This window comes from Micropterus salmoides, unplaced genomic scaffold (assembly GCF_014851395.1).
Source record: "Micropterus salmoides isolate LMB-PRFRI ecotype aquatic unplaced genomic scaffold, ASM1485139v1 Ms_hic_scaffold_20, whole genome shotgun sequence".
In the NCBI taxonomy this organism is placed as follows: domain Eukaryota; kingdom Metazoa; phylum Chordata; class Actinopteri; order Centrarchiformes; family Centrarchidae; genus Micropterus; species Micropterus salmoides.
Genome location: NW_024041151.1, coordinates 31,502,864 through 31,529,001, shown reverse-complemented (window position 1 = coordinate 31,529,001; position 26,138 = coordinate 31,502,864). Strand labels below are relative to the sequence as shown.

At 41.0% G+C, this 26,138-nt stretch overlaps 1 protein-coding gene and 2 long non-coding RNA genes across 4 annotated transcripts in view; 2 read left to right on the top strand and 1 right to left on the bottom strand.

The window, feature by feature from the left end:
- The first annotated feature begins 14,217 nt into the window (after positions 1-14,217).
- LOC119914671 lies at positions 14,218-15,455 on the top strand. The gene is made up of 3 exons (XR_005446808.1): positions 14,218-14,283; positions 14,396-14,454; positions 14,555-15,455. It is a non-coding gene; the product is annotated as an uncharacterized LOC119914671 (long non-coding RNA).
- Positions 14,882-16,250, bottom strand: LOC119914670. Its single transcript, XR_005446807.1, has 3 exons — positions 16,165-16,250; positions 15,785-16,029; positions 14,882-15,372 (listed from the first exon to the last, which is right to left on the bottom strand). It is a non-coding gene; the product is annotated as an uncharacterized LOC119914670 (long non-coding RNA).
- A 5,932-nt stretch (positions 16,251-22,182) lies between these two features.
- prrc1 (proline-rich coiled-coil 1) overlaps positions 22,183-26,138 on the top strand; it is a 35,510-nt gene continuing 31,554 nt past the window's right edge. Inside the window, exons 1-2 of one of the 2 annotated variants that reach the window (XM_038733441.1) lie at positions 22,183-22,286; positions 25,174-25,291. In XM_038733441.1, the coding sequence (XP_038589369.1) occupies positions 25,195-25,291 (97 nt within the window). In that variant the 5' untranslated portion in view covers positions 22,183-22,286; positions 25,174-25,194. The remainder of the gene's footprint in view (positions 22,287-25,173; positions 25,292-26,138) is intronic. The other variant, XM_038733440.1, reaches the window with a different exon arrangement.

Below are 26,138 nucleotides of genomic sequence, written 5' to 3'. Positions count from 1 at the left end.
ACTAGTTTAACTACATTTCTCAGTAGCTTGGTGGTAGCGTCGCTATTTTCTGAATCAAATAACTTTACAGTAACAAAGCTCTTTTATGGGCCGAGTAGCGCGGTAGCTTCCACACACGCTACATTTTCTCAAGCATTTCTGAAGGATCAGTGAGTGACATCATGTACCAATCCTTGGGTTGATCCTTGGGAATAAAGACACGCGCGATTGAGTTTACTTTCTATTGTGATAGTTACTGTAACACCTCTTGTGAGAAGGATCAGGGTCCAGCCTGGACAGCTTTTTCTCTAGTGAGGAGGAAACTTTGATGTGTAGTGGCAGAAACTTGTTTCCATGAGATGAGATCTCTCTCTCTCTCTCTTTCTCGCCCATTGCCATGAATGTTTAGGTTGTTTAGGTTGCAATGTTGCCAGAGCACAAATTCACATATAAACAGTAAAAATATATAATTAATTAATAATGTGATAATTAAATTACTTTATACAAACAACAATGGTTCTCCGTTTGTTGCATGAGGAAATACATTTAGCTGTAATGATATGACACTAAGTAGGCACTAAGTTTCTGTGTGTCTGATTTAGCTCTCTCTCGCACACACACACTGTTTGGAGCAGGGTTTTAGTCTTTCTTCTATTGTTACTGTGGAATGAAGTTAGTTCAATATAAACTAGGCCTGGGTGTGTGTGTGTGTGTGTGTGTGTGTGTGTGTGTGTGTGTGTGTGTGTATTTATATATATGTATATATATGACCTAACTATAAAATATAAAAAAATTAAAAGTAGCTTTCGGGGGTTTAGTAGATCTTGTTGCCTCGCTAGACAGTCTGTTGGAGGAGCACCTTAAGACAGCTACCGTTTTCAAAGACACCTCAAAGACTGTGCAAAACAAACTTTTGGACTGCATGCTTTCAGTTCTGATTACATTCTAGAAAAAGTCAAAAATACAGATTATCTTGCTATTCAGGAAGATGAGAAACCTGACACTGCCAGTTGGTGCTTGTGCTATGGTACATCAACATCCAAAACAATGTCCAAGAGTGTTTTTTTGAGTTCATCCCTCTTCAGAATGCAACCGCTGACACAATCGCCACAGGTAGAGTGCAGCGTAAGGTAAAGGATGTATACGGAAGTGCACACTAGTGCTATGCGCATCAGCTGAACCTCATCAGGCCAGGGACTTTGTGAGAATGCTGGAAGATGAGGATTTCTGCTTTTTCCTGGTATTGTTTCACAAGACTGCAGAAGAGGAACATCGACTCTGTGTACATCACAGGAATCATCATGAAGTTCACCAACTGTATAAAAACAATCAGGTAAATAATTATCATTGGCTAAGAAAATGCTTATTATGAAAAAAAAGTTTCAATCCTAAACAGTCATGAATATGCATGGGGGCTGAACACACTAGAGTAGGGATGGGACGCTCGATACTGACGTGTCGATGCTGTGTCGAGATCCCGAAGCACAGATGTGTGCTCCAAAGCGTGGTTCAAAACGTCAATGTCACGTGACCACTTCTACGCTTGATTCACAGTGTTTGGAACAAACATCAGCCTCTAACTCATTTGACAGATTTGTTCCAAGGACACACAATCATTTGATTTATTGGAGCGACATGCTGTGGTATATCCACACCTGTAGGCCTCCATCCATCTGTTGGAACGACAATTGACCGGTACATCGAGAACTTTGCCTTACCGCTCAGCTCTCTTTTCATCACAACGGTGCGGTATAGCGAGTGCAATACCGCCTCCGGCCAATCTCCTGTAGGCCTATGATGGCAAAAAAAAAAACTTATCTTTGCCAGCAACAAGTGTTCAATGTGACCAAATTTTTCCAAGGCTGGGATGTCAATTATGAAAAAAACCCGACTCAGCCCCAAAACAGCTGAATATTCCTGAATACAATTCTTTACATATAACAAATGTGAGACATTATTCAACTTTTCATTTATCATTCTTGAAACAAATTCAACTTTACTCAGTTACAGATTTTTAATCCATTACACCTCATCACTGCCAGCACTCATTATTATTAATTATTATTACACTAGGGCCTATATCTTTCCTGCTAATTATCATTACACCTTTGTTAATAAGCTACTGTATAATACTGTATATCCACATTTATTATCATTTATTATTAGGCTATATTCTTAGATTTGTATACTTTATTATATTCTCTACTCACTAAATTCAACTACCTATTATTTCTATTCCTTTTATGTCTTGCCAGTATCTGCAACAAAGACTTCACCCTCGGAGATGAATAAAGTATTCCGATTCTGCTAATGAACAAGTTGTCTCTGTGGGGTAGTGGTTAAGACTTATGCCTCTGTTGTGAGAGACCTGGGTTTGATTCCCACTGTGATACATGTGTTTCTGTGCAAGACACTTAACTCCTAGTTGCTCCCAAGGTGCGCCCTCTGACATAGCAATTATGTTTCGCTTTTGAGAAAAGCATCGGCAAAATGAGTGATTACTTATGAAACAACACACAGATGTGTTTTATTTAAACACACTTTTATTGCAATCCCCATCTGCTGTCTCTGACAACCTGAAAGCGTTTGTGTGTTTGCTGTATGGTGATTTCTCCGAAATCCTGTTGGTCATGTATTGATAAGACGTTTAGAATTGTAAACGCGGGTCAGTCGTTGTTTCAATGAAACCCCTCCCAAGATGTGTCGATATCAAAAGTGACCAGTAGGTGTCACCGTGGAGACGTGTGTCGAAGTGTTTCGAAGTCTCACACAATTCCGGCACATTTGCTTCAAACATTTCAATGTTTCACAAAGCCTCGCTTTTGTCCATCACTCACTAGCGCATTTTAAAGACAGTGAATAGGAAATCCAATTAGGTGATAGATACTGATTAGTAACAGTACACAATTTTATGTCTCCAGTCTTATTTAATCTTAATTTGAATTGCTCAATTTGAATAATCACATTAAAAAAACTGAATTTGAATAGAATAGTTTGAATGTGTATTGTTTAACTAGAATAATTGCATTTAAAAACTGAATCTGAATAGAATAATTTGAAATTGATGTTTGTTGAATATTATGAAACTGAATTCAATTGCAACTGAAACTGTATTTAAGCCTCACTAAAAATTCAGCTCTTGATGTACTTTCACTTTCAGTTCTCTCAATTCAAATTCACTTCTCTTATTTAAATTTCAGTCCACAAGATTCAGTTTCAAGGACAAAGACAGTTCAAGGTCCTTCAGGAAGAGCAATCGAGTGCAGATCAACAACAGCCAGCAGGGGGCGACTCTACTGTAAAAATAAGCCTGGTTCCAGAAATAATGGCAAAATCATAGACTGTATATAAAAATGGACGTAGCGTTCGTGACGTCACCCGTTGGTTTCTGACAGTGGAGGTTGGAACCTGCGGCCGTGTTGTTACCAGTTTACGGACATTACCAGCTCACAGTCAAGGTAAGACACCGGAGAATATTAAAATAACTCACATATCTGTTAGTGACATTATACTTCACAAGGTTTAAAATGCTAGTAATGTTATTTTTCAACACTAACATTAGATTTTATTGAGACCAACGTTAACAGTTAACTATGAATCAGTTATTAATTACCTTGAGTTTACTTAACATTACAGCTCAAACGAACAATTTCAAGCAAATCAATTAACCCTTTAACATACCATTGGTTACGAGTCGTTTATTTGGACGTCACCTCAGTATGTTACTTGTAATAAACGTAATAAGCTAGCGGTAGAGTCCTTAGTTACATGACGGAAGCTATATAACATTTTACATTAGCCATGGCTGTTATCAATTAATTCCCCACACCAATATTTTGAGTAACGTCGCTGCTGTCGGCAGGGCTGTGTGGGATTATTGTCTGAAATAGGACACTTGAGAGAGAAAGGTACTTTTTATATTTGTCACAAGATTCTTGTTGAGGTTCTGATGCCTCCGCATCTGGTACTCAAAGCTTAAACTTTGAGTCTAAAATAACGTTACTAGTCTTGGCTACTGGACATTTGACAGCTGATATAAAATTTTCTGTCTTAAAAGGACAACACAAAAACATTTAAAGACTGTCTCCCTTGTTCCTTTTTCTCCCACGTATGTGACATAATAGTGTTGTCAACATTAAAACACTGTGGCATCTTTTAGAGTAGCATCTAAAAAAATTAGAATAACGTTACTGAGGAAAAGTTCATTGTGAGCACCAGAACCAGACTGAGATTAAAGGCTTCAGAAACCTTTGCAGGTGTTTTGAGTTAATTAGCTGATTAGCGAGATCTTCTCCAGTGGACATTTCTGTATAATTTAAAATACAGAAATGTATTTAGTCTAAAATTTTAATACATTTTGAGATACTGGAGTTTTTATTTCCATGAGCTGTAAACCGTAATGACCAAGATGAAAACAAAAAGGGCTTGAAAGACTTTGCTTTGTGTAATGAATCTATAATATATCAAAGATTCACTTTTTGAATGAAATTACGTTAGAAAATTAACTTAACACAATATTCTATTTATTAAAGAATCATCTGTATTTATTTGATATTTTTTATCATCTGAAGGATGTATTACACATTTTCCTCCCAGAGTCTCACTGTGGATCAGATCTCCCACCTGGTGCTAGAGAGCTGCAGAGACCTGGGAGTCCTCATTGTGCTGACGGGGTGGACAGACGTGGAAAGGCCTTCTCCCCTTCTGTTTACTTTGAGTTTTAAATAATGTCCATTTTTGTATCATAGATCCATTTAAAAATGGATGGTTGGTTTATGGTTCTCTTGCAATAAATTCTATACATATTAGCGCTCCCTGTCTTTACTACTTACTGAAAAGCTAATCGTATACCACAGATAAAACATGAAACATTAAAACTGAACTCTTGCTTAAGAACATCAGTCTAGTATAAGTTAAAAAGTGAAAATACTCCCAAACATGTTTCACATGAAATCTTGAAAAGTAATTATGCAGTGTATTTCTGTGTGCAAGAGTATTTTTACTTTCTACCTTATACTTTAACATAAATAAGGAGCCATACACTCAGAAACCACAGACTGTATAACAGAGCCTGAAGTTTGTGAAGAGTGCCTTGTTTGCTGCTCTGATATAAGTCTATTTTAAACACAGAATAATGTGGGCACATCCAAACCATCCTGTGGGTAAGTGCTGAAACAAAGAATGATCTGCACAGAGTAATTATGAATCCCACTTGGTGGTTTTTATTGTGCCCTTGCAAACTCGGAGGTCTTAGAGCTGACCGAAGTATTTTTGTATGACTTGAAATGTGTTGAGAGTTATTATAATGATATAATCTGTTGATAAGTACCCAGTGTCATAATTTCATGTCAATAGTGTTCAGGTGTTTTGAGTAAAAAGAAAAGCAGGAGCTAAAGAGCTGGAAGCTGGAGCTGTTCTCTCCTGTAGAGCTGGACACAGCTAATCACATCTGGAGGGTTCTGCAATCAGCTCCTCTGGCACCTGTAAAGACAACAATGGGTAGACAGTTAAGCAGCTTCTTCCAAAGAGCCATAAAGCTAATGAACTCTGAGATTGCCTCAGCATGATAACCTCTCTGGCATGTGACAGTAATTAGGGGTGGCAAAGTGAAATACACCATTTACTAATATGTGCAATATACGTTTTTCTGCTGGACACTGTGCAATAATAACTACTCAAGTCAGATGTTTTTGAATGTTTATTATAAGGATCTTATTTTATATTTCTTATTGAACTGTACTACCTTTTTTGGCAAATTCTAATCCACCAAACAAACTCAGAGGCGGCTCTCACAAACCTAATTTCTCGCTTTAACTAAACCATTGCCCTAGTTACAGCCCAGTTACCTGTCTGCAGGTATAACGCGCTTTATATGCTGACAAAAAATCTCTGCAGGTAGCCTACAACAGCTGTTCTGCCAAATTATGCATCCACCTCTTAAGCTTCCAGAAACGTTGCTGTTATCACCTCAGATTGTTTGCTGAATCTCAAGGAATGCTACATCTACTAAGTGTATTAACTTATTGATGACTCTAAACTGCCTTTAATATGTACTTCGAATCAATCATCCCCACAGATGAACCCCACAAAGAATAGTATAACGTTATCGTTATACTCTCTCTTGTTATACGGCTCTCCTCGGGAGAGACAGCTAGCTCAAATAGTGGCATCGGTGCTCCTCGGTGTGACAGTTTCAGGCAGAACTCCGCAGCCACTCCCCCCTCGGCTCTCTGCCTTTAAACCCTTCGAGTCCATTGGGATCAGGTGCAGCCACTTACAGTAGTATCTGACTAGTATCTAACTGAGCAGTGATTCCGTTACAGGACATAGCTGAATCTCACATCGCCTGTTAGTAATAGTTACCGTTAACATAACATCAGCTAACTGAGAGCTGAGCCTTTACTTCCAACTTCACACAGACGCCTTTTCTTCAAAGCATTCTAACCCTAATGTATAACACTAAGGTTAATCTAATAACGTTACATTTTGGCTTCTCTCTTCTAGCTGACTTGTCTTTGACTCATTAAAAGCTGTGGTTAGAACACACTAACTTACTTACTTACTTACATACACTAACTTAGCAGTTTGGGGCTACTTGTATCTGGCTAATTAGGGTAAGGAGCTAACGTTAAGCTAACAAGCTATATGCTGACAGCGATACCTGTTAAATGTTAACACATAAATAAAATACAGGAATTTCACTCACTTCAAACGGATTTCCTGGAGGTTCTCTCTCCAATGAACTGCACAGCCTGCCATTATTCATCCAGTATCTGTATGTAGAAATGTCCAAAAAGCTCTGACAGGCTGAGTGAGGCTACAGACGGTGGACCAAGTACTAGCAGCGGCTAAAGGTGCCTGTCAATCAAAGCAGCCACGCCCCTAATAATGCAGAATTTTAAGGCTTAATATAATGTAAACAGGTGAGTTATAAAAAAATTCATCCCCCTCACAAGCCAGGAAGTGCAAGCCTTCACAGAACACATCAACTCTGTGGACAGTAACATCAAGTTCACACGTGAAGATGCAAATTGGTGTGTACAGAAAACCCCCACACACAGACCAATACCTACTCTTCGATTCCCACCACCCACTGGAGCACAAGCTAGGGGTCATGAGAACACTGCACCACAGAGCGGAAAACATACCAACAAGCGCCCAAGCCAGAGAGAAGGAACAGAACCACCTGATGGGGGTACTTATAGCCTGTGGATACCCTAAATGGACCTTTGTGAAAACAGCCACAAGATTCAAGAAGAACAAAACTACAGGGGATGAGGAGGTCAAACGCAACAACATTGTGATTCCATATGTGTCTGGAGTTTGAGGACCACCAGGTGCACATCTTAGACAGAGAAGATGGATGGTTGAAAGAGGTGTCAAGGAAGCCATCTACACCCGGGTTGAAAAGCCATCGCTGAACAGAGGAGGGGGTCTATGCCACCACTTATCCCCTACTTACAATGCGGTCCTTTCATCACTTCCCAGGAAACTCAACAAACGTAACCTATTGGCCTCAGGTGAAAATGCCGAAGATGGTCGTTAAGTCTTGGCCTCGGGTAGTCCTAACGACCATAACGACTGTTGTTACGCCAGCCAGGAACACTAACGAACCAGCAGTATCGACGATCCTGGCAAACGACCCCACTGAGGTTAAACAGCTGAGTTTCCCTACCAGTCAGTCAGAACTGAAGAAGTCCTTTGGATGAGGGACGAAATGTCTTCCAGTATCTTCAACCAAGTCCAGTTGCCCTTGACTTTAACCTTCATTGGATGACTATGACATGGATGACTGAGAATCTTCACAGACACCCCCCTCACAGTTGTCACAAGGACAAAATTAGCAATATGCACTAAAACCATTTTTTGAACGACGCTGTAAACATGTTTTATTCTGCTGTAAAGTTGGGCTTTTTAACATGGGGGTCAATGGAGATTGACTCCCTTCTGCAGCCAGCCTCAAGTGGCTATTCGATGAATTGCAGTTTCAGATTCTTCCGTATTGGTATCGGAAGTGAGAGCCGGAGGTTGCCGCTTGGGCAAAATAAGCTTCCAGCCTGATGTATTACCGCAAGTAGTGGTCGTTCTTCCAACTTTGGCTGGGGGCTGCTCTGTAGGGGGCACTAGCGAGCCATTTTGCCAAGCTTATGCGTGAGACCCATATGACGTGTGCACAAAGTTTGGTGAGTTTTCAAACATGTTTAGGCTCCCAAAAATGAGATTAGTTTGCAGAAAAAAAGAATGAAAGAAATATTATTCCTCCAGTTCTAATAGGTACCTCACACATTTAAAAAATAAAAATAATCCCTTCAGTTCCACGTGGTCGGGAGACGTGCCCTGAATTGTCGTACGTTTTGGACCAGTTACAAAGGAATTAAAGGAATTACTTCCTCTATCCCCTAGGTGGCGCTAGACAACACCTGCTAATTATATGTTGTGCAGCAGTAGGAATTTTTTTTTTGTCAGAAAGGACTTACTTTGGGTTGCCAGTGGGTGGTGCTATGATGTTGTGTGATAATTTCCAAGTGACATGTTCAGGGCGGAACTGTTATCAACTGAAATTTGGTACAGATCTTAGCTAAGCGGGAAGCGAATACTTAAGTCCCTTAAACGTGCATTCTTTCGAATGGCCAGCAGGGGCGACTCCTCTGGTTGCAAAAATAAGTCTGGCTCCATTAGAAATAATGGTAAAATGATCCTTCTTCTCACCTCATTTATTCCCTGAAATAAATAATAAACACTTTCCAAATGAGTCATGTCTTCTAAAAAGAGATTCCACCCAGCAACTTCCACCAAGGAGCTTAAGACAGCCAAGACCAATGCACTCAATTTTTATCTTCTCCCAAAAAATACCCATACACTGTTGCCAGCAGAGGAACTTGAGCTCCTCTAAGCTGGCATGGGCAGAAAAATGGTGTCAGTTTCGGAGGATGGTGACCACACAGAGGTACAGGGGTCTGTCCGCTTGCTTGACTTGGTATTGAGGTGGTCAAGAAGACACATTTCTAGGTCATATTCCACTTTCTTTACAGTACTGTGTTCTCTCTCTTTTTACTTTGTTGTGGACCAAGATTTCAAGGCTCCTGGCTAAAACCTTTCCAAAAATGGAGCTACTTTGTGGATGATGGCTCTTTCACAAGGCAATAGGTTTGTAAGATTATGATTTCATGTTTGTTTTTTTTGGATTTACTGTATATCACATCCCTCTCTGCAATATTGCAAATTTTCTGTACATGATTGCTTATGTTGCATTGATAATACTAGTTTTAAGCATTAGAGACGGCAGTGGAATTTATCTTATCAACACATTTAACAGAAAATTATTTTTCTTGCCTCTCTCTCAATAAAGGTGGCAATGGTCGACAAAAGCTCACTGTCATTCCACCAGAAACAGAGGGGTATTCTGTCTAAGCTCTGAAAGCTGTTTCAGGAGGTGGCAAAGGTACTCTTTACATAATGCCACTTCAGGAGACATTAGACACATCTCCTCTGCTGTTATGGGTTGGCTTCGCCCTCCCCTCCCTTCCTTGTGTTCTCAGTTTTTCCCTTCCCTGCTGTCTGTGTGCGCGTGTGTGTGTGTGGGCGTGTCCGGGCCTGGCTCATCTCCACCTCCAGCGCTCCGCACCTGTGGGTCATCATCATCAACCCCTGCAGTTATAAGCTCTGGTTCAACTCCCACACTTTGCCAGTTTGTCAGTTTACCCCCAGTGTTTCTCCTATGTGCGGAGAATTCACAACCTTAGCTGCTGATGCCGGCTGGAATCATGCGGCACTGCGGGGAGTTTTCAGAAAGGGACTAAATGAGGCAATTAAGGATGATTTAGTGTCACGAGATGAGCCTACCAGTTTGAACTCTCTAATCTCACTATCAGGCTCGACAATCGCCTGCGTGAGCAGCAGAGGGAGCGTTCAACCCAGTCCACTTCCGATCCCAACCACGTCACCCAGTTACCTGCTCCCATGTTCCTAGCCACTTCCTCTGTGCCACAATCCCCTTCCAGCTCCTTACCGGAACCCATGCTGCTGGGTCGGGCTGTGCTGACACCAGAGGAACACTTCCGCAGACGAAACCGGGGTGAGTGCCTCTATTGTGGCGTCAAGGGCCACTTTGTTTCCTCGTGCCCAGTTCGACCAAAAGGTCGGACTCCTCAGTAGGCGTGGGCGTACTGGGGGTCAACTCCTTAGCCCCACTACCACACCCGTGGCTGTCTAACCCCGCCACTTTATGCACCCCCTCGATTTCCCTGTCACTCCAAGCCCTTATTGATTCCGGCGCTGAGGGCAATTTCATTGATAGAAATCTGTCCATACAATCTTCCCGCTAGAACCACTCCCTGAGCCCTGTACTGCCTGGGTCGCATCCTAACCCGTGTTACAGAATCATCAAAACCCCTTAGACTAGTTTTGTCTGGAAACAGAGGACATCCTGTTTAATGTTATCTCAGACCCCCATCATTTTAGGGTTTCCCTGGCTCAAACTTCACAATCCCCATATTGACTGGGTCACTGGCAAGATTCTGGGCTGGAGCACTTACTGCTCCTCCTCCTGTCTCCAATCCGTACTACCCCCAGCAGAGGGCGCCACTCCCCCACGAGACTCTAAGTCCCCGGATTTATCTGGAGTTCCCCCTGAATATCATGACCTGGAAACAATATTCAGCAAGGATCTGGTGCTGTCTCTCCCACCTCACCAACCATACGACTGCAAGATCAAACTACTCCCCGGTGCCCCACTCCCATCCAGCAGGCTCTACAATCTTTCTCGCTCTGAGAGGGAGGCCATGGAAACATACATCCTTGACTCCCTTAAGACTGGTCTGATCCGCCCCTCCTCCCATTGGTGCAGGGTTCTTTGTTTCCAAGAAAAGTCTCTTCGGCCCTGTATTGATTACCGTGGCCTCAATAACATAACTGTCAAGAACAAGTATCCTTTGCCACTGATCGACTCTGCTTTTGAACCCCTGCAGCAGGCCAAGGTCTTTTCCAAACTGGATCTTCGCAATGCCTACCACTTGGTGCGTATAAAAGAGGGAGATGAATGGAAGACTGCATTCAACACCCCGCTCGGCTACTTTGAGTATCAGGTAATGCCGTTTAGCTTAACAAATGCACCGGCAGTTTTCCAAAACCTGGTTAATAATCTTTGATTTCTTGAACTGTTTTGTGTTTGTCTACCTGGACAATATATTGAATTTATATTTTTATCCAAGGATATCACTGAGCATGTTTCCCACGTCTGCCAGGTTCTTCAGCAGCTGCTAGAAAACAGGTTATACGTAAAGGCCGAGAAGTGTGAATGCCAGTTCTGTGAGCTTCTTGGGTTACATCATTGGGCAGGGGCAGTTGCAGGCAGATCCAGGCAGTGGTTGGGTGGCCCGTTCCTGCAAACGGCTACAACAATTTCTGGGATTCGCTAACTTCTACTGTAGGTTTATCAGGGACTACAGTAAGGTCGCAGCGTCCCTAACCAGACTAACTTCCACCAAATCACCCTTCTCCTGGCCACCAAAGGCCCAGGTTGCCTTTGACAAATCCCTGTTTACGTCAGCCCCCATCCTAGTACATCCAGATCCCAACAAGCAGTTTATCGTCAAGGTTGATGCATCAGACAGCGGGGTGGGGGCCGTGCTGTCCCAGCACTCTGGCCCCGGTCAGAAGATGCACCCTTGTGCTTTCTTATGTCGTTTAACCCCCGCTGAGAGAAATTACAATGTAGGAGACGGGAACTTCTAGCAGTGAAGCTGGCGTTGGGGTGGCGGCACAGGCTAGAGGGCACTGAACAGCCCCTCATTGTTTGGACAGATCATAAAAACCTCACCTACATTCAGACCGCCAAGAGACTCAACTCTTGCCAGGCATGTTGGGCTTTGTTTGTTGGTCGATTTAACTTTACCTTGACTTACAGACCCATCTCCTGGTACACTAAGCCTGATGCCCTCTCCAGGATTTTTCACTTGCCCACGGATACTCCCAGTCCGACACCATCCTTCTCCCCCCCCCCCCCCCCCCCCCCAGCTGTGTGGTGACGGCCATTTCCTGGGAGATAGAGTCAGTCGTAAGGGAGGCCCAACACTCCCATCCGGACCAGGTAACGGTTCTGCTAACTGTTTGTTTGTCCCTGATCCAGTCTGCTCTCAGGTCCTGCAGTGGATCCACAACTCCCGTTTCACCTGCCACCCCGGTTACCGAAGAACCCTGTCCCTGCTGAAGAGTTTCTGGAAGCCGATGCACGGGAGTTGGGGTCAGCCTGCACAGTCTGTGCCCGGGGAAATTCTTCTCGTCCCTCCTTCTGTGAGCTCCGCCCGTGCCGGGTCGACCGTGGTCTCACATTGCCCTAGACTTCGTCACCGGCCTACCTCCATCCCAAGGTAATGACACCATACTCATCATTGTAGACCGTTTCTCCAAGTCTGTCCACTTTGTCGCTCTACCCAAGTTGCCCACAGCTCATGAAACCGCTGATCTCCTCGTCCAGCATGTGTTCCACCTTCATGGAAATCCCCTGGATATCGTGTCAGAAAGAGGTCCACAGTTCATCTCCAAGGTATGGAGTGAGTTTTGTCAGTCTCCTCTCCATTCCATCCTTAGACTAATGGACAAGCTGACAGGGCAAACCAAGACCTGGAGTCAGCCCTACAATGTGTTGCTGCCCAAAACACCCATTCTTGGAGCTCTCACCTGGCCTGGGTCGACTATACCATAACTCCCTCGTCAGTGCGGCCACGGGCCTGTCACCGTTCAAGGCCTCTCTGGACTACCAACCCCCCCTGTTCCCAGCTCACGAGAGACCTCACAGTGCCATTGGTCCAACACAACCTCCTCCGCTGTTGCAAGGTCAGGAGGGACACTCGGGCTGCCCTCCTCAGGTCTACGGAGAACAACTGCCGCCTGGCAGACCAATATAGGATGCCAGCTCCTGAATAGAAGCAAGGTCAGAAGGTCTGGTTATCTACCAAAAATATTTCCCTCAGGTCAGAGTCCAGAAAGCTGTCACCTCGGTTCATTGGTCCCTTTACAGTTGAAAGAATCTCAAACCCCTCAGCTGTCAGACTCCAACTGCCTCAGTCTATGAAGATTCACCCCACCTTCCATGTATCCCAGTTGAAACCTGTGGTGTCCAGTCCCTTGTGCCCTCCATCCAGGCCCCCTCCTCCCGCCCAGGTCATCAACAATCACCCTGCCTCTTCGGTCCGGCGCCTTTTGGACATGCGGCGCCATGGGCGGGGCCTCCAGTACCTCATGTATTGGGAGGGTTATGGTCCTGAGAGACAGTGGGTTTCCCGTTCCTCCATCCTCGATGCTGGCCTGATTAGGGACTTCCATCGGGCCCACCCTGGTAGGGTTGCCGGGAGGCTCTGATAGGAGGGGACAAGTGACCAGTGCAAAGATGTGATGCCTCTGCAGATGCTTGCAGTATACATTAAGACATGCAAAGGAAGATTTGATTCAGATGAGACTGATGCGAGTGCAAATTGTTATATTGAGATGTGTGATGACAAAACATTAACTGTTTATAAAATGTTTTGTAAACAGCCAGGACACAAAGTTATACATTTTGGATTGTAAAGATGTGCTAAGTTTACCTTGGACTTGCTCTCCACAAAGGACCGCTAATTATCTTTGTTTCAGCTGTTTGTTACATGCAACTTTCTGTAAATTTCAGGTGGTTTGTCCAATCTGCACCAAGGCCTTTCCCAAAAATTAGATCAGTCCATGTTAGTCTGTGTGGAGAGAGGTAACTGTTTCGATGCTGCTTTCTCTATGATCATTTTCTACAATAAACTCCTTGTATTATGCAGTGTATTTTTATTTTCTGTACAGCTTTTGACTGTACAATCCCTGTAGCAAATGAGCTTTGCATGAGTTCAAATCATAACCACTTGTGAACATTATGTTCACCACTTACATACACATCCAAAGTGTCTAGACATCACATTATCTCAAGTTATTTTAACAGGTTGTTCACAGCACATGCTGCAATCATTTCGAATCACATTTCACTTGGTAGCCCTTTGTTACATGGGTCTGATTAACAACAATATTTACAGTTTGTGTGTTTGAGAATTGATTTTAGGACTAATACTTTTTCCTTCCTCTTCCTAAAGCATTGAAGATGTATTGCGCTTTCTTGAACAAGTTGACATCACAACAGAACTTAAATTGTGTGTGGACAGAGAAGCCCTTCCAGACAGAGGCATTGTCCAGTGGCATAGGAAAAAAGCTGCATCTCCTACCAGTAATCTGAAGGTGGTGTAAATAGGGGAGGCAGGTGTTGATACAGGAGCACTAAGGAAAGTTTGACTGGTAAGTTGTCCATTGCCTATTTTGTTCTAGTGTACACCAATAACAATGTCATCTAAAACTGGCTATTGGGGTTGTGCCTAAATATGATTTCAATCAAACCGATTCTTTGAAGGACCTGGAAGCCAGGGTAAAAATCCCAAGTACTCTTTGACAGACTTTGAATAACTTCAGGTTGGTTACACACAAGTACTTTACATAATGTATACAACTTGCTACATTTAATATGTAGTGATAAAGTTATATTAACTGGCTTGAATATGTATTCACACAGAACTGTTGGCGAAATAATGGCAATCAGCCTTGCCCATGGTGGCCCAGCTCCTGCATTTTTGAAAGAGGTGCTACAACTTCCTCTGCATGGGAGAATCTTCCCAGCTCATCAGCAGGGTGAGCCTGTCTAGCACTGTTAAGATAGCATTAGGTCTTCTGTATCTTCAACACTGAACATTTTGAAAATGTGGCAGATGAACGGTCTCTGTGGGCAGATGAATTTGTAAGCTGTGGATACACTTGCCAGATCAAGTTGGAAAATAAAGAGAACATCATTCGGTAAGAGTGTAATTTCTGTAAATGGTGAGGTTTTTTTTTTTTTTTTTTTTTTTTTATCAAAGAGCAATTGTCTTGCACTCAAGACTGATTCCAGTGCTGCAGCAATAGTGCATAGAACTGTATGGTCTGGTGAACCAGATGGCTGCAAAACCCGAAACTTGCCACACCCTGTTTGTTCCTGGGAAGATCACCAGAGTTAGTATTATAACTTTTGTTGCAGACAACCCCTGTTCTGGACTGTATGCTTTATGTATTTCCTATAGTTCACCTTTGAATACTTTACCAAATCTGCATTCGCTCCTTCTTTATAGCCTGATGCAGATTTCATCATTGAAATGTCATTGTTGGTTTGACAGCATGTGTAAGAACTATGTACAAGTCATAACCATGTGACTGAGAATGTTCCAGAGGATTGATGGTTCTCTGAAGTCCTTCCAAGGTTTCTTCATCCAGTGGGCATTCAACAACAACAACAACTGTGTCATTAGAGTCTTCTTGCAGTACAGCACTCTCCCAGTCAATGCCTGGATCATGAAGCTCCTTCCAATTCAGAAACACATAATGCAAAATCCTAATCACTGGGTACTTGAAATGTTGTTTTTGCAATAAATGCACAGACATTATCAAAGGGTGTCTTTTGTTTTCATCTTATAGAAATTCAAATGACTGGTAATTGCAAGTGATCTGTCACACATGCCTCTTTGACACCACTGAACTCAATGCATTATGGGTTGTATGAGAGCCAGCTACATCTACCTAGAAATTGTGACAGACTCGTTGATTCAGATCTTATAAACCATATAATTTTTTTATTTAAGAAGTGTGTGTGGTCTTTGTGCACCAGTCTAATTATAATTTCTAAATTTGTCAGAAGACACTTGTTAAAGTCAACTGTAAAAAAACAAACCAAAAAGTTTTTTATGATTTTGTACCTCAAAGCTCTCCCCCTCACCTAGCGATTGGAGATGTCTTATACTCCACAGCTGTTCAGGAGTGAGATCGGCCTCTGTCCGTAGAGGATGATTATTCCATCCTCCAATAAAGGTTGCCTGGAGTCGAGGAACAAAGATGTAGTTCACACCAAAGAGTAGAACGACATCAAAAATGTCGAGCAGACCATCCTCCTCCAGAGAATGAAGAATATCATGGTACTTGCTGGTAACTGCAACCCAGACGTCACACCGAAGTCTCTCTATTCTGTAATTACATTTAATTCTTTAATTAGTTACTTAAGGATTCTGACTGTAATTTAACAATAAAACATCCAACTGCTGGAACAACCTAGAATAATGCAATCAAATAATAAATTACAAGACCGTCAAAATAACTAACCTCTGATGGTGGATGCGATGAAACTTGCTCTCCCTGTTCCCCGTGTGGCAAACATGAAATGTGCAATGTCCAGGTTTTCAACTCCCTGATCCGCCCTAACCCTAAGATGAAAATACATTTGAATGACATATAGTAAGGTCTACCGTAACTTCAATAGAAAAACATAAACTTGAAAATTTTAATACAGGCAAAATACCTTGAAGGTAAGCCTTGATGCTGAGCTGATCTCAGGAAGAAGGAAAATGCAAATTTAGCTCTGTTATTTGTTGCAGCATCCAATACAAGATCTGCAGTAAAACCATCTGCTTTTGGCTACTGTGTCAAACTCCAGTGATACAGTTTCAGGCATATTATAGCATTGCAGGTATTTCAATTGTATTTATAAAAGCATTGATTCATGAATGGATTAACAGATTAATAAAAACAGAACAACATACTATAGTTCACTAACAGTACAATCTTACTTCAAACTTAATATATACTGTAGTTAAATTAACCCTTCTCATTTTAGTATTGCAGGTTTTTTGTGATGTAACAGGAATTCCATACTGGCAAATGCCATGTTGAAAGCCAAGTTTGCAAGGCTTGGTTAGTGGTTTCCGCACACTGGTGTTGGCAGTATTATCCCAAAATACTGATCATTGACTTATACCTGCCATATGAACGGTGTGTCTATGGAACTGGAGATAAACACAAAATGTGTGCTACACTATGATGGCAAAAGCAATTAAAGCCTTAAGCATCAGTTTATGGAGCTCAACAGTAAAATAAATTAACTACCTTCCTTGAGTAGCCATCCACTTCACCAAAGACCACGATGTTGTACCTCTTCAAGGTGAGAGAATAATTATTGTGTGATTAGTAGGAACGTTAATTTCCTCAGCCACCACACTTTTCATTTACTTATGTATATAAAATAAGTCTTTCTAGTGAATTCTGAATATTATGCCTACATCAGTGTGTGAACCTGGATGTGGTTGATAACGCTAAACATTTCAGTTCTTTGAACATGACTATAAAAGTTTTGTGGAGCTGTTTGCGTATTGCTCTATTTCATTCTTCCTTACTGCCAGACAGAAGGACGATTGGATTGCTATAGTGAATTTAGAAGGGTCGTTTGCAATTTTGAAGAGTAATGTTCAAAACTAGGATAGATCTGTGGTTGGTGACTCCAGAAGTAACAAATGCTGTACCAGATGTTTCAATATATGCTGCTCCCTTAACAGATCATTGTGTAATTGAAATAAACCTGAAACCCAAAAGTAATTATAAAAGTAGGAAAAATTATTGTAAGTTTAATGCAGACCTGTTAAATGATGAAGCATATGTTGAAGAAGTGAAGGGGAAATTTCTCATTTCTCATTTATTTATTTAAGGACAGTGCACATTAATCAACATTTCTGTAAATGTGCCAGTGTTAGCCAGCAGGCTAATTTTCAACTGTAGTCCATAGGCAAGATGTTATACTAGGCACATAATGGCTTAAAAAAACAATTAAGAGTGATGTGAAGATAGATACGTATTGGAGAAAATGGGAATATTATAAATATAAGGTTAGGTGTCTGTCCCTTAAGTATAGTAAAACTAGGAGTCAGCAGCTAAGAGAAAGTGAATTTATACTGGATCATGAAATGAATGATGTTTGTAGGAAAAAAAATAGTTAAGGCCAAGTTATTAAGTTTACAAGCCAGGTTAAATCATTTCAAGGTACTTATGTCTGATCCAGAGCAAAATGGAGAGAACAGGGGGAAAGGAATACCTCCTATTTTTTTGGACTTCAAAGGAGGAGACGGGAGAGAATTTAAATAAATGTCTTGATGGTGAATAATACAGAATTCTCTGACACAAAAGCAATTTCTGAAGAAATATGTAAATTATTCTCTAAGTTATACTCTTCATCCTATTCAGAGGAACATTCATTGTTATTTGTTGAAAGCATTAAGCAATATATTCAGTTGTGGTGGCAGCCCGCCTGTCCGTGAGTGTCCTGTTTATTTCTCCTTTTTTCCCTACCATTCTGTTTTCCCCAGTGTTTTGCCTTCCTCTCTGTGTCTCCTCCACTCCCCTGCATCTGCTCTCTCCTCTCCTGAGCCCAGCTGACAGTCCACACCTGCACCTCATCAGCCACCTCCTGCCTGCCACACCTGCCAGCAATCAACTCCATCTCTGCCAGTATTTCAACCCCGGTTCTCCACACAATCTCCGCTTGATCGTCGTTGCGCCAACCCTGGTGCTACTGCTCCACTCAAGCCTCTGAGAAATCCGCAGAATCTCTATTTCCCTGCTCTCTTTTTTGCCTGTGTCTTACCCTGTCTGCTCTTCCCCAGGTTCACTCACCTCCGTCGCGTCAGCTGGGCTCGTCTACCTGCCCTCTCCCCTCGGGCGTCCTCCAGGCACCTCCTCGCCACTCTGCCTGCCGTCTCACTCCTTCTCCCATTCCTCCGGTCAGATTTTAAACAAAGATGTAACTCTGCAAATGTCAACAGGCAAATCCCTGGGTCAAGATAGTTTAACCTCAAAATTCTATACATTTTTCTAGGAAGAGATAAAAGAATTTAGTGTCCTAAAGGAATGTATTGAAAACAACTATTTAATGACGACCATGAAATAAGATATTATTACTTTGTTACCCAAATCTGGGAAGGACAACAGATATATTGACAACCTTTAGGCCGTTAACTTTATTAAATGTGGATTACAAATATTTACATAGATTTTTGCTAACTGGTTGAAAGAGGGCATGGGACAGATGATTAGTGAAACTCAGTCAGGGTTTCTTAAAGATAGATCTATACACCACATTAGGCTGGTTCTTGATTTACTAGATTATAAGGACAATGGTTTCATATTATTTTTAGGTTGTTGGGGGTTTTTTTTTTTTTTTTTTTTTTTTTTTTAAACAAGGCCTCCGACTCAGTTGAACATCCCTTTATAATGAGAACTTTAGAGCATTTTGGGTCTGTGACAGAATTTATTAAGGTAGTCAAGCTGTCCAAATTTCATGAGCAGGTCCTCGTTTATTGGAAAATGATTTATAAACACAACTTCACTCCACATAGTAGTCCCATATGGAATAATAGGTGTATTTGGTGAAAGGAAAATCTTTGTTATTGTGAGTGGGTAGAGAGGGGTGTCTGGTCTAGGCTATTTTACATTTGATGGATTCAAGTGGGAATATTTTTGGAGTGCAGTGTATTCATTAATACATTTAATGTGACATGTACAAAGAAACAATTTTCAATGGTTATTAAGGCAATTCCACAGGCAATGGTGAACTTGGTTAGGTTGAACCACAGATGCTGTCACTTAATATAGGTAAACTGGACTTTAAGGAGAGAATATGTGCAAACAAAATTATAAGCGGTGTCCTTACCTCTGAACTTTTCCCTTTACCATTAAAAAGGAAAAATATATTAAGATCATTCTAAAGAAATTATAAGTAGATTAAGAACTAGATACCTCACACTTCCTATCTCACCAAAAGCTAAAGAACCTCATTTTAAAATATTAAATGATCCTTTTAACCTGTTTATTAAACAAAGATTTAATATTGATAAGAATAACTGTACTTTCTGTGATGTGGATATAGAAACTTTAGAGCATTTTTTGCTTGTAATTATATAAAATCCTTCTGGGTTTTGGTTCAAAAATGGATATCTGAAAAGGACTCTCAAGCACCAGTGCTAGAGTTTTGTGATATTAGATTTGGAGTTATATTGAAGGATAAAAAAAAAAAGACTTGATGTATAACAGTTTAATTATTTTAGCTAAGCTGTTTATACATAAGTGTAGATTTATGAAGGTAAGACCGCTGTTTTTGTTTTTTATCAGAATCAACTTTATTTCCAGGTATGTATCAGGTACATACAAAGAATTTGATTCTGGATTGTGCATTGCTTGCGATGTGCTTACTTATACAAAATCACAATTATAAAAATAAAATCAGACACAGACTTCAGTGTAGACAACACAACTATACACTATGAACAAAAACAATATAGACATTGACAAATAGTGCAGTGAGCAGAGTGCAAAGGATGCTGGAGTATGTACATGTCGGAGGTGGATGTGATCTACAGGTACATAATACATGTACACAGTGCAATGACGCATGGTGCAAAGGATGCTGGAATAAATAAGTATAAAGTATTAGTATTTTGTGCAGGAGTTATGACTTGAGTTAGGTGGATATGGTATACAGTATCTACAATATAACTGTATGAACAGCACTGAAATAGAGAATGGTGAATAAATAAGTGGTAGCCAGTAAACAGGTGGCTGATTAGAGACAGAACTTTATGAAGAAGTTAATTCTTTATAAGAAAGCTTTGAAAGATATAAAAACAAGCCTTGGATGTTTTCAAAATTATACACATTTTGATAACTGATTAGACCTTTTTTATTTTAGTTTTCTTATGAATTTTTATATATATTTGGTTGGGCATGTATTGTTGTATGTGTTTACAATGCTTTGACATTGGAGGTAAAAATAAGGGGGGGGGGGGAGATGGTGCTTAAACACACTGAACACAAGGATTTAGACAGATGTAACTAAGATACAGTAGGTGGCGATAATGCTCCATCTGGTTGCAAGTCCCATGTTTGTTTGTTTTTATTTTATTTTTTTATTGATCCATGGTTCAATACAGTAACAGAAATGCAAAATATACAGACCTTCAGTTACATTTTTATATTGCCAGAAGCTCAAATTAAGTTCAGTTCTTTAATATTAACACATTTTATTGCTTTATTAAGAGTTCTATTGAGGTGCAGTAGTGTTTCAGTTCAACTGTAAATCGATTGAATTAAGGTTTGGATTCAGTCCATTTTGACTTGTAGATATTGAATTTTCCAAGTATGATGAGGAGTTGCACCATGCAGTTAATATTGTCTGGACCATGTAGTACAAAATATAACATGACATCAAATACATTAATCAGAATACTCTTACCGGTTTTTCTGTTAATAAAATGTTCCAAATCTTTCCAAAATACATTTGTATGTTCACAGTGGTAAAAAAGATGAAATATAGTTTCTCTTTCTAAATTGCAAAAATCAGTTATAATCAATGTTAAGTTTAAATCTTTGCAACACTTCTTTGGAAGGGTAAATACGATGCAAAATCTTGAAGTTCACTGTTACCTCATTATTAATACAATATTTGTTAAAAATAGTACATGCCTTTTCCCACTGTAAATCACTCACAATAGACGACCAAAAGAACTTTGCTGCAGAGAGTGTCGCATAGTCCAAAACATTTCTTATGTTTGTTACTGCATGACTTTTTCTCAATATTAAGTTCTTCTATTAAAAAAGTATTAGAAACAATGGTTTTGTCTGTGAAATAAACATTTCTCAAAAATTGAAGAGGACCTGCAGGAATAGCATCAAAGACAATTGCATATTCTCTGGGTGTGATTGGAATCTTGAACTTTTGAAGGAATTCTGAATATGACAGTAACAAACCATTCTTATTATTTTTATTCTTATTTGTCCAACTAGTAAAATTCCCTTGTCAAACCATGAGCGATAAATCAGTGATTTATTTTTGTACAAGATGTTTCTATTATTCCAAATAAAGTATCTGAGGACTGAAATTATGATTATATACTAGTGTCCAAGCTAAAAGGGCCTGCTTGTGGAAGTTAGCTAATCTAAACGGTATTTTGTCAACAGAACAGTTACACTTTAAAAGGAAATCTATAGCACCAGTAGATTTAAACAAGTATGCAGGAAATTATAATACATTCAACAATTTCAGGTAAAGATCTCCTCAACGCAAGAGTTTTTAAAGTCATCTGTTATTTTAGTTGCATTCAATGAGATTTTATGTAAGAGAGTTAATGTCAGATGTTGGAGGGGTTGAAGAAAACAATTTCTGATAAATCAGAGCTACATGTTGAGAAATCCTTCGAGGCTCTTTTGTTTCTACTCCATTAATTATCAACTTATTTATTGTAGCAAATTCAGCATTTCTTTTTTCTAATCCAAAAAAGTATCCGACCGACCGGTCTCGAACGCGGCATACGGTCGGTAGACGTGGCAACACATGACGTCATCAAAGTGGGTCGATGGTTTTATTCATGGTTTGCGGATCCGTACTGAGCTGGTCTAGCTAGCAGGTGAGTAGATAAGCTATTCGTTCTTAAATCTCAGTGAAAGGACACACACACACACACCATCCTCTCATGCTTATCCCCTGGAAAAGTCGATAAACTGCATGTCGCGTTTTCTTTTGCTAAGTTACAGCTGAGTGTGTTTGTACACGTGTAACTTGCAGCTGAGGTAAAAGTGCTGCGTTTGGTTTTAAAGGAAGCTAACACTAAAATAAATAACTCCATTTTATTGTTGTCGCTTATTAACAAAACACATACATGGCGAAGTGTTAATTAAAGAAATCCAATCATTCCTTCTAACTAAACGTGTCATAACCAATACAATTCCAAGTAAAGCTGTATGTGTCGTCCCTTACAAGATCAAATCCTTTTAGACTAAAGCTTGAGTCTGCTTAGCAGAACAAGTTAGTTACATTTTAAACAGGCAGCAGTAAGCGACATGACAGATGTCTGTGGAATATGTGTGTTCGGCATGGTGTGATGGAAGCCCAGCAGTTCCTCCTTGCTGTGTTAAAGACTAGCCCGAGTCAACCCAACCGCACTTGGATATTTATGCTAGTTAGGGTCAGAGCACGAACCGTGCGAGGTCCCTATTGAAACTGAAGGGATTATTATGCGAATTTTCTCCTCGCAACGCTTTTCTCGCGTGAGTACATTCGTGTGTTGGAGTGTTCACACCAAGCGGGAAGCTTCCGGTCTACAATATGAAGTGAATGCGGAAGTCCCTGAAACCTGCATTCTATTGAAAATCCAGCAGGAGGCGACTCTTCTGGTTGCAAAAAGAAGTCCGGCTCCATTAGAAATAATGGTAAAATGTTTCTACTTCTCAGCTGAATAATTACCCCAGTAAACACTTTCCTGGTGAGTTTATGGTCTCAGTCGCTAGTTTCAAGTCTTCTTCAATACAAAATGATGTTCATTTAGTAAATTATGGTCCCATTTATTTTAAAATAGACCAAAAAGTATGTTTCAGGGTGGGATTATCTATGATTGACAAGTTGTTGCCATGGCGACCTGTCAGTCAGGCTAGAGTGACTCGTACCCTCGGCGTTGTGTAAATTTAACCAGCGGCGTTGAAAAAGCTTATTAGGAGTTGGCTGTTCACTGTCTCTAGTGAGTACATTTACTTTTAAGACTGCTGTTCGCTAAATAAAGTTCTCAGCCCTGTTAAAATGACAGTTAACGTGAATTACAGATGCACCTAGCTAAGCAAGCTAGCTAGCTCCGCACACGGCCATTAGCTCCTCCATATCGTCACTCCCGGCACTTCTTGGTTGCAAACACTCAACATGGCTGCGCCCTATCGGCCAAACTCGAGGCTTCAAAATGGCAGTCCACAAACCAACGGGTGACATCACGATGACTACGTCCATTTCTTATATACAGTCTATGGTTCACACACAACGCGAGAAGGCGATTTTAATGCGATAACGTGAATAAACACAACTCGCCTTTATTACAGTTGTATGAACCCAAAGTAAACATTTTGCTGTGATTTAAATAGTAATAAACGGATTAAACTGATGCCGAAATAACTACAACATGAAGCAGATCTGAATGGAGTTCGGATCGATCAGGGCTATGCTATGCTAACTTGGTCACAGTAAAGTACAACGACAGCTGGAATAAAGTTACAGACACATTTTTTCTGTACTCACCACGTAGTTCAACCTCCTCGCTTTCTTTTCTCCAAGTAATGTCCAGTTTTGTCAGGTTTTTATATAAATATGAAGATGAAGCTAGCTGCTGAGAAGCTCCATTGAAGATAAATCAACTTTGTAATCCCAAAAACTAAAGTAAAAAGATAAAAAAAGCAGTTAACTCTGAGCTCTTCCCGCGAGTAAACGGTGTAGTTGTCAGAGCATAATCCAGACCGACTACGGGTGTTTATTTGTCCAAAGGTTGCAGCGCTGCTCCCTGCTCCTCTCCCCCAAGTTTAGCAACTCTCAGCCTGCCAGCAGATCGCCCGCTCTGCCTGGCCCACTCCACTCCTCTTGCACTGAAGCCATCGGTGACGTACGGACAATCTCAACACTGATAGGCTATCTTGTGATTTTCTCGCTTGAGTTGAAAATATTTAAATTGCGCGAATTCCTTTGCGCTGGCTTCGCGTCGCCGGCCCAACTGTACTTTGCAGCTGCAGCGGTAGCAGTCACAGCTGACAGCTCTCACACGTATTTACTTTAGTAAATACCTATTCTAGTTTTTCTTTTCTTTTTCTGCAAAGTAACCTCAATTTTGGGGGCCTAAACATACTCGAAAACTCACCAAACTTTGCACAAAATTCAGACGTGGCGAAACATTTCGTGTTTTATGGGTTTCGCACATGGGCGTGGCAAAATGGCTTGCTAGTGCCCCCTACAGAGCAGCCCCCGGACTAAGTTTCACCTATGTGTACGAAATTTCTGTGGTACGTGTATCATGTCCAGACCCACCAGGGCTCGACAACAATGGTGGCCTGATGGCCAGTAAAAAGTAACGTCAGAAATGTTGAACTAGCAACTCACTGGCCCGATCGTGTATTTAAAAAAAAAATTTAAACTCAACATCCTGCAGCGTTTTTGCAGCTCTTGGCGCGCACTTTTATCCAATCCAGATTTGTAGTTACATGACGAGTGGTTGTAAAAAGTTATTTCTCTAACGTTAATCTCAATCAAGCGGCAACCTCTGGGTCTGACAACCATGCAGACGGAACTTAAAACTGCATTCTCTATAACCGCCGTGGCTTGGTTAAACCACTTAAAATACGTTGTTTGAAAATGAAATTTTAGTAATAAGTAAAAAATATCCTCATAAAGATAACAACTACTTTGATGTGCTGTTTTAAGCTATTTGAATTTTTGATCAGTTGAAAACCTTATTTGCCACTTGCCCGGTATAATCTGGGCCGAAGTGTAGGAATAAGGCAGAGAAGATGATGGAAGAGAGTGGGATTGAGACTACACCTCCTGCCAGCCCTACACCTCCTCTGACTGTGGCTGCCACTGTCACAGACCTGCCAATGACAACAGGTAAGACATGGCCTAATAAGTGTTGCTATTTGAGCAGACCAAGTTCCCTGCTTCAGTGAACTTTCAATCTTCTTAAGTCAAGACCACCTTTTTAGGCTCTCTTTGTTACAGTTCATTCCAGTACGCTATGAAAGCAAGGTCGTGGAGAGAAAAATGTCAGATTGGGAATTTAGAGTTCAAAGTTACATTATTATTATTAGGGCTGAACAAGAATTGCAATTTTTTTTTAACCAATACTGTGATTGCGATTTAATATGTAATAAATTTTTAAGCTCTTTACCTTCTGTACGGACAAGTAATAAATCAGTGTGAAGTATGACCAACACATTATTAGATTAAACATGCAATTCAGTTTTATTAACAACAGTTATCTCATAGCGCTTTTCATAAAAGAGCAGCTCTAGACCGTACTCTATGATGCTATTTACAGAAGCCCAACAGTTCCCACCAAGAGCAGCACTAAGCGACAGAGGCAAGGAAAAACTTCCTTTTAAGAGGCAGAAACCTCGAGCAGAACCATGGCTCAGGGTGGCTCGACCGGTTGGGGTGAAGGAGAGAGAGAAAAAGAGAGGGATGGAAGGAGAGAGAGGGAGAGAGAGAAAGAGAGGGATGGAAGGAGAGAGAGGGAGAGAGAGAAAAAGAGAGGGATGGAAGGAGAGAGGGAGAGAGAGAAAAAGAGAGGGATGGAAGCAGAGAGAGGGAGAGAGAGAAAAAGAGAGGGATGGAAGGAGAGAGAGGGAGAGAGAGAAAAAGAGAGGGATGGAAGGAGAGAGAGGGAGAGAGAGAAAAAGAGAGGGATGGAAGGAGAGAGAGGGGAGGGAGGCAGCCTACACAATATACACACGCA